The sequence below is a fragment of the Amblyomma americanum genome, chromosome 5, assembly GCF_052857255.1.
Source record: "Amblyomma americanum isolate KBUSLIRL-KWMA chromosome 5, ASM5285725v1, whole genome shotgun sequence".
In the NCBI taxonomy this organism is placed as follows: domain Eukaryota; kingdom Metazoa; phylum Arthropoda; class Arachnida; order Ixodida; family Ixodidae; genus Amblyomma; species Amblyomma americanum.
This window is the reverse complement of record NC_135501.1, coordinates 42,840,171-42,849,424: the sequence shown is the minus strand read 5'-3', so window position 1 is coordinate 42,849,424 and position 9,254 is coordinate 42,840,171. Positions and strand designations below refer to the sequence as shown.

Below are 9,254 nucleotides of genomic sequence, written 5' to 3'. Positions count from 1 at the left end.
TTTGTTAGGGCAAGAGAGTGGGTTCTAAGGTAAGGAAAAATTTAGTTAGAACCCAAAGGAATGCTTTTTTGGGTAAGCGGGTAGACGTTGGCGTTTTCTGAGGGCCGAGAAGTGATGTGCTGTGGGGAAAAAATAACGCATTTCTCTCTTTCTCTCTCTCTCTCTCTGAAGCGCAGGACTCTCGTGCTGCCTCACCTGCTTGGTTGGTCGGCGAGAATGAGCGCCGCGGAAGCACTCAAGGCCGAGGTTCTCAACGTGAGCGGTATGCTGCTCATTGCGGACAGCCTCTACCGCAACGAGGAGAACCTATTCCGGACGGAGGCTAACTTGAGTTGGCCGTTCGCCGGCATCGACATCGTCGAAGAGGAGGAGCTTCCTTACCACGGTGTCGAGCTCGGCTGCTTTCACACGTGGTACACGAGTCACCTGCATGGCTACCTGAGCGTGACCGTGTGTGTGTTTGGCATTCTGGCCAACGTGCTCAACATCATTGTGCTCACGCAGCGTAACATGGTGTCGCCAACCAACGGCATCTTGACGGGGCTCGCCGTGGCTGACATGCTTGTGATCGCCACGTACCTCCCATACACCATCATAACGCACGTGATGCCTCAAGCGCCCACACAGAGTTTTGAAAGGGCCGTCTTCGTCCTAGTGCACAGCCATGTGAGCGTCGTCTTTCACACAGTGTCCACGTGGCTGACAGTGACGCTAGCCGTTTGGCGGTTCCTGGCCGTCAGCTTCCCAGCCTCGAGCAAAGAGTGGTGCAGCATGCAGCGTGCCCGCTGGGCCGTAGTCAGCGTGTACGTGTCGTGCGCGCTCTGCTGCTTGCCGCTGTACCTGTCCTTAACGGTGAACCAGACAGGCACGCCCCAGGAGCCGTCGTACAGGGTCGACTTCAGCAACTTCGCGCTTGCCAACGGCGCCTTCCTCCGAAATCTAGACTTCTGGACCAACTCTGTCCTCATGAAGCTGGTGCCGTGCGTGGCTCTGACCGGCCTCAGCTTGGGCTTGCTACGCGCGCTGTACAAGGTGAAGACGCGTGAACGGCGCCTCAGGCAAGGAGGTTGTGGCCCCACTGGCCACGGCGGCAACAGCGAAGAGGACCGCGATCGCACCACACGCATGCTGCTCGCAGTCCTGCTGCTGTTCTTGGTCACCGAGTTCCCGTCCGGCATTGTATCCCTGCTGAGCGGCATCCTGGGCCACCACTTCATCAAACACGTCTACAATAACTTGGGCGCAGACATGGACATCCTGGCACGCGTCAGCTGCGCCGTCAACTTCATACTATACTGCTTTATGAGCAGGCAGTTTCGCAAGACTTCTGCTGCCCTCTTCACGCCCTGCATCGTCACCAAATGGTTTCCCCTGACTTCCGAAGCACCAAACAGCACATATTCCACCACTTGTGTCTAGAGCAGGCTACACGCGGTGGCGCTGCACTTGCTGACTCCCTTTAAGAATGCGCGAGCACAATGACTACTAAGTCACCGCGATTCATCGTTTTGGTCACGTGCTTGAAGACAGTATCTAAGTCAACGTTGCCGATCGAAGTTAACTTCGGACGCACTTTCAACACCGCTCTTCCATTCCACTCATCGTTACAGACAAAAGATTTTGCAAGATAATGAACAGACCACACAGCCCCTAGCCCGTTCTCAGCTGACAGAGCCCACATTTGTAGGCCATGTTTGCGCCACCGCAGAGCTGGAAAGAATTTGTCCTGCAAAAGAAAGCCACTCCGCGTCGCCCGTGAAGGTGCGCGTGGAGCCTGCTTTGCTCTGGGTCCTGCTCCTTCAGCTCAGCTGGCTCAAAATATAGCCATTAGACCTCCACGAGCAGACTGAAGTGCCAATGGGGAAACTGCATGCGTACTGAGTAATGGGTTTTATCTGGGAGAGGAAGTCTTGCCACAAATAAAATCTTACTCAGCCGACGCAGCGCAAGTACCGGCAGCGTCGCCCTGTTCCCACAACCAAACTGCCAAAAGAAACGAAAGCGGTGGGACATTGTGACGAAATACATAGTGAAAACATTTAAGAGCATGCCCAAGTGTAAGGAGATCTTCGTAAACTCGACTATTTGCTTAGACACACGTCTAACTTACAGTGCACAGGGGTTCATTTTCAGCTTAAAGATGCTTAGAGGTTCCCAGTTGGACTCCAATCTGCTGAGACGAGGAGTATTTGCGCTCTTTCTCTTAACGTCTGGTTGCGAATCCAGTTTCTTTAACCTTGTTTCCACTCCTCGTATCGAACATGAGCATACAAATATTTAGCAATGGTGGCACATGCGTTTTGGGACGGCTGGCTGACTCAGGCGATTGCAACTTGCGATTATATATCGTTTCTCACAGCCAAGCTGAAGCGATACCGTGCACAAGAATGCGCCTTAGGCGCTGCTGCCGAACGTCTCAAAGGAAGAGGCACCGACGAGCCCCGCGTCAAGCTTGTTCACAGGAACAGTTATTTTCATTGCTTCATGTGCGGTACTGTGTTGCAGTATGCAGCCTATGCGTACGTGAACCGCGACATGGTCCAATAGAGACCTTCAACACATTGCTGGCGATGAGTGCGCGAATAGATCCCTATGGTGTAGCTTAGTCAATATCTTGGTGTTAGCTGAGGCATCGACTACGTTTTTTTTTTTGAAGCGATGTTTATTGCTTCTGGGCATAAAAACTATGAATTGAGAGATGAGTAAGATGGTTGAATAAATGAAAAAAGTGGGCTGATTTGAATAAATCAAGAAGTGAACGATGATATCGACCCTGTGTCTAGGCAATATAGGAATCCGGATTGTCCGGTTAGAGTCCCACTGCCGACAGGTGCCGAATTCTGGTCGGCTTCAGCGCCGGGCAGTCCCACAACAGGTGGTGGTTATCCGCCTCACAGTCTCTGTTCTTGCAGACTGGACGCCCGGGGCTGGGATATATAACTTTGAAATGCGGCCACTTGCGTGTCACAGCAGGAGTTAGGGCAACCCCGACCCGTAACTTGCGAAGCGCGACCTCCTCTGCACGGGTAGGACCACGGGGGAGGGTTACCGCACACGGAGGGATTAGAGCACGTGTGCGGCGCCGGAGGTGTTCCTTTCTTGTTAAAATGGGGGTGGTGTCATTCAGAGTGAGGACTCGAGGCAAAGATGAGATTGGGGTCGAAAGGCGGGTCGCAGAATCTGGGCGGCTTTGTGCGCTCAGGAGGTCACGCGGGACCCACTCAATACGGATTTGCTGCGGGATGCGTGCCGCTAGGCGATGGATGAATTGGCAGATTTCTGGTGTGCGACTGACTCGTCACAGTAGGCGTGTGACTTGAAGGGCGTCAGTTCGAAAGACAATGTGGGCCGTGGGTAGCATGGGAACGGCGGCCACGGAGCAAAGTGCCTCTTGAACCGCAAGCATCTCCGCACACAAGGAGGAAGGAGGTTCTGAGAGGCGAAACCTTGACGTTTTGTTCAGAGCAGGCTTGCAAGGACAGTAAACTGCCGTTGTTGTTTCGCAGGCCTGGATGCTTGCGTCAACGTACATAACGATAGAGCAATGCGGCAGATTGGCGTCTTGCCCTGCAATTCGGTCGCGAAACGATATGCCGCGCGAATAGATGATGACCGACGTAGATCAGTTGGCTTGTTATCGCTTAGCTGCACAAAACGCCAGGGAGGAAGAACTGGCGGGGGCGGTTGTACAATGGAGAGCGATGAAGCATATTCCCTGAGAGCACACGTTGTGTGTGTAAGGCTTGACTTCAGGCGGCGAGCATCGCGTCGTTGCTGCACCAGCTCATCTAGTGCATTCAGCAGCGCATGTTCTTGGAGCGCCACAATCGGGGTAATGCGGGGCACACACTCAAGGACAGTGTCAAGTTTTGCTCGGACACTTGTGATAATGTGATAGAAATTCAGAAAGGCATTAAAGAAGTGAAGGACGACATGAAACAACTCATTCGAAAAAAAACAGAGAACTTGAAGAGAAAAATCTGGCCTTGCAGGCTCGAGTTGACAAACTAGAACAGTACCAAAACAGTACCAGAGGTCGAACAATCTAGAAATCAAAGGACTACCTGAAAGCTGTAATGAAGTGGCTGCAGTTAAAACCATAGCTGAGACACTGGGTGAGGAACTTACAGATGCCGATGTTGACATATGCCACAAAGTTGGAAGTGCGAATTCCAGTGATAAAAACGAAATCATTCGCTTCACTCGCCAGTCAAAGCCAAATAGCATCTTGGCAAAGGCACGGAAGACACGCCTAACAACTGGGTCCCTTGGATTTGATAGCCCAAGCAAGTCAGTTTTTGTTAATGAACATATCACTCGAACCATGGCAAAATTCTTGCAAGGCAAAGCGAAACATCAGCGGTTCTACGCATAACGTCAATGCGTGATTTGGATCTCATGACGTCTGCAACCGTAGACTCCTCCACAACTGTAGACTCCTCATGAGGTAAAATGGGTGGTAAATGTAGAAAATATCGACAAACACCAAAATGCCTGTCCCAGTCTTTCCCACAGATATAAAAACCCACCTTGGAATTGACTATCTTTTCGACGCTCCACTGAAATGCTTTCTTCATATTAATGCCCGGTCTCTTTGTAACAAATGTGATGACTTTTCCGTGCTACTGACAAGTTTTGGTTTCGATTTTGATGTGCTTATGATATCTGAGACGTGGTATGTAACTGATTATGTGTTCATGCTTCCCTTATACGAAACTTTTTTCCTAAACCGCCAAAATGGGCGGAAAGGCGGTGGTGTGTTCCTGCTGGTGAATCAATCCAAGAAGTGTGAACTGCTCCCACAGCTAAGCTTCATAACTGAGTGTTGCGAAGTTCTTACAGTTCTCAGCAACTGTACTGTTTTCTCAGTTTTTTACCGCCATCCCAGTGGTGATGAGAATGCTTTCCTGGGACGTCTGGACTCCCTCTTTCATTTCATTGATGATAAGTGTAACGTTGTATGGGGCGGTGATTTTAACATTGATATGTTGTGTAATAATAGTATTCAGAACAATTTTGAAATTCTTCTTTCTTCAAATGGCTGCTCAAACATAATAAGAGAACCCACTTGCATTACTTCCACCACGGCAACGTTGCCTGATCTTTTTATTACTAATTTTGATATAACCCTTATTAAGAGTGGTGTAATCTGCTGCGACATTAGTGACCACATGGGAATTTATATGTGTAAAGAAAAACATCGTACAAAGAGGCTGTCTGATCAGCCTTATTACCGCCAAATAATCTCTGAGCATAGAGAGAACACCTTCCGCAAAGAAGTAGAAAATGAGACATGGCATGACATTTGTTCAATAATGCGTCCTAATAACGCATACCACACTTTTTTACGCAAGTTTGTCGTTCTGTATCAAAATAATTTGCCCCTTACGAAGGTAACAAAACGAAGAAGAATTAGGAAGCCATAGATTTCATCGTCTTTGTTGCATCGCATCGAGGTAAAAAACAACCTTTACTAGAAATTTATCAAAACGAGAGAGCCCGATGACTGGACACAGTACAAAGCTTATCGCAACCAATTAAACCGTGATATTAGAACTGCTAAGGACTGTTACTACAGTGATACCTTTGAGAGTAGTGGTGGTCGTACGGATAATTGTGGAAACAGCTTTCCAACATCATTAACCCTTCAAGTATTACCAAAGCTCCTGATATCTTAACAGTTAATGGTGTTGAGATGAGTAGGTTCGACTTGGCTAATGCGTTTAATGATTCCTTCCTTGATAACACGCGGTCCCAACATAACACGGAAGCGATCGAATTTCTAGACACTAACAACTCGCAGAGTGTTTTTCTAACTGCAGTTGACAACGAAGAAGTTCAGTCAATCTTAAGGGAACTACACAATAGCCCATCGCGTGATGCGGACGGACTTGAAATTTCTCCTGTTAAGTATGTTATAGACATTATTTCACCCTCACTGACTCTTATCTTTAATCTATGTCTTAACACTGATACGTTTCCCACGGAGATCCAAGTTGCTAGACTACTGTCTGTATTTAAATAAGGTGATCGCAATAATATCGCCAACTATAGACCAATATCTCTTCTACCAGTGTTTTCGAAAGGTCCTGAAAAAGTGGTCGCTAAACGCCTGCACCAATTTTTGGATCGCCACACTATTATTACGCGATCTCAACACAGTTTTCAGAAACGATTTTCTACTGAAACTGCATTGGTGGCCCAAAAAGAATTTATCTTAGTAAACTTTGAAGAAAAAAGATTTCACTTGGGGTTTTCATAGACTTTAAAAAAGCCTTCGACAGCATTAGTCATGACACTATTCTTGCGAAAATTCAGATATATGGTATCAGGGGCCATGTGCTAGAGCTAATTCGTTCTTATCTTTCGCACAGATATCAATATGTCGACATCAATGGATGCTCCTCGCGCATGACTCAAATCAAAACTGGCGTCCCGCAAGGGAGTATCTTAGGTCCACTTCTGTTAACTTTATACATCACTGATATTACCACTATTAATATGAATGCATACTTTATAATATACGCGGACGACACAAGCATATTCTTCAGTGGTTACAACCCCGATGATCTCATTTTCATTGCAAATAGGACGCTTTCAGCGCTTGCCACTGGGTAAACTGTAATGCTCTACAGATAAATGTTTCGAAAACGAAAGCAATGTTCTTTCGTCCGAAAGGAATAATATTAAGTTCCTCCAGACAACTCTGTTGTGCCTCCAGTAGTATAGAAATTGTTAACACCTTTAAAACATTAGGAATCTGGTTTGCGGAAAAACTGCTCTGGGATACACATATTGATCATATATGACTGAAGTTTTCTCGTGTAGTTGGCGTACTATCACAGTTATCGCCATTTTTTCTCTACCTCAATTAAACTGCTTCTGTTTAAAACCCTCTTCATGTCACATTTGCATTACTGCAACCTAGTGTGGAGAGCTGCTACAAAGACCACTCTTCAAAATATTTACCTCCTTCAAAAGAAGGCCTTAAGAATTATTTTTACCCAACCTTACGATTATCCTTCCGCAGCCCTTTTTCACAATAGTAACGTGCCGAGAATATTTAGTCTCTATGATATACGTCTGTCCTTGCGCTACAAACAGGAAACACGGGACAAAATTTCAACAATATCTCAAATTGCTAACCTTGAGCTCCGTGTGCCTACTTACCCGCTACGCCGTCTGCGGCACTACACCCTTAACACGCCACGAACTAACTACGGGATACAGATGCTTAGATATCTTCCCGCACTACTTAATCGTCTCTTTGATGCAGGCATTGGCATTAATAAATGCAGCAATGCTGATCTCCGGGCGTTCTTTCACTAAATATTTCTCTTTTTTATGCTTTGTGGTTCTTACGTATAAGGTAGAAATATGCAGGCTCGTTGAATGCTTATCGTAACCCGTCAGCACGCCAATATATTGCTGTCTTCATTCATGTATGTTGAAAATTGATCTTTTATGATACTAGTGAGTCGCACCGACCAAAAATTACGATGCAATGACATTTCGGCTCCCACACGGGAGCCTTGTTCACAATGAGGCAAAACGTTGCGGTGGTGCCTTTTTTATGCGGCGTATATGCGATCCCAGGCATCTCGCGTAGATAGGTGTTGTCAATGTGTTCACTGCTGTGAAATTAAGTGCTATAATCCCTGCGCATATATAATGTTTAAATAATGCTTTCAGTACATGCTTTGAATTTTATATATTACTTGTTCTTTATGCTATATTGCGCGCTTAGTTTGTGTTTCCGCAGTACATTCACAGATTATGAATCATGCATTAGGTTGATGTATTCCTTTCTTGTTTGCACGTGACCAATGGCGCCACTGTTGCTGGATGTTGTGGGTCTCGGGAGCTTGTCAAGCTACGGCTTTTTTTCCCGGGGCCCACTGCTCTCTGTAGCAAGATATAAATAAAGTGAACTGAAGGCAAGTGATGACACTCATTCCCTCTCGATTAACAGCTTCTAGACGATCCCATTGAGCCCTCGTCAAATGCTGGAATTGAGCTTGGTAAACGAGGCGCGGTTGCACAACCACCCGTACCAACTGTCGCGCAACATGAGAGCGGGCTCCGCCTGTTTTAGGAGCCATGCGTCTAATCAGGCCCAACGCCTCAATTGCTTGCTTTTTAGCCCGGAAAAGCCAAGCAGTACCTGTTCCTGACTCGTGTATTGTCAAGCCCAAGATTTTTACGATCGAACTTTCTTGAATTGGAGTTCCGGATAGATAGAGACGAATTGGTGGTGCAGCCAGTTTACGGCGGGCGCCCCCAGCGGTTGGCGACTGACATGAACGGGGTTTTGCTCACTGAAAGCTGCAGACCAATTGAAGAAGCTAAAGTCCACGTAATATCTATGGCTGATAGTAGGCCTGCTGCTTGAGTCATCAGGTCGTGGTGAGTGCTCCACACCGCTATGTCATCAGCATACAATAAGAACGTAATCTCTGAGACATCATGTAAGCGCCAAGCAAGAGGGATAAAAGCAATATTATATAATGTTGGCGATAACACAGATCACTGGGGAACGCCGCAAAGAGGCACAAATGATCCGACGGCCTCACCACTGAGGCGTATGGCAAAGTGTCGGCTTTCAAGGAAGGATTTAACAAAATTGCGCACTCTAAAGGGGAAATGCAGCACGTCAAGCAATTCCGGGATGACAGCATGACTGATATTATCGTACACCATTTCAACCTCCATGGCCAGTACAGTACGTACATTATTATGGCTGCGAGTTGAGGCCAGAACTGCTGACGCCAAGACAGCCAGTCCATTTTCTGTACCTATGAACGTACGAAAGCCAATTTGGGTGGGATGGTAGAAACCATGGTGCTCGAGCCAACACGACAGTCGTGTGGCAAGCATTTTTTTCGGTAAGCTTGCATAATTGTGGCGTAAGCGATATATGCCGGAAATTTCCGAGGTCTGTTGGCGGTTTCCCCGGCTTTGGTATGGGGATCACAAAAGCTGATTTCCAGGTTTCTGGTACGACGCCTTCTATCAATACCTTGTTAATGGTGGGGAGGAGTTGAGCCAGTACAGCCGAACTTAAGTTCTTGTAAACCTCGTACGGAATGGAGTCAGGACCGGGCGCAGTCTTTCGACGGGCCTCGTCTATTACTGGAAGCAACTCGGGCATTGAAAATAGGCTTGCAGTTCCCTCAGCGTCGGCTGTAAATGGGAGCTTATCGACATACGCTAGAAAGGCAGTCAAAGGGGCTCCTATGACACTTGGAGGAAAC

General features: G+C 47.2%; 1 protein-coding gene across 1 annotated transcript; it reads left to right on the top strand.

The window, feature by feature from the left end:
• Window positions 1–227: 227 nt before the first annotated feature.
• Window positions 228–2,646, top strand: LOC144134654 (G-protein coupled receptor dmsr-1-like). Its single transcript, XM_077667517.1, has one exon. The coding sequence runs from the start codon at window positions 265–267 to the stop codon at window positions 1,417–1,419; it is 1,155 nt and encodes a 384-aa protein (XP_077523643.1). The 5' UTR covers window positions 228–264; the 3' UTR covers window positions 1,420–2,646.
• Window positions 2,647–9,254: the final 6,608 nt, after the last annotated feature.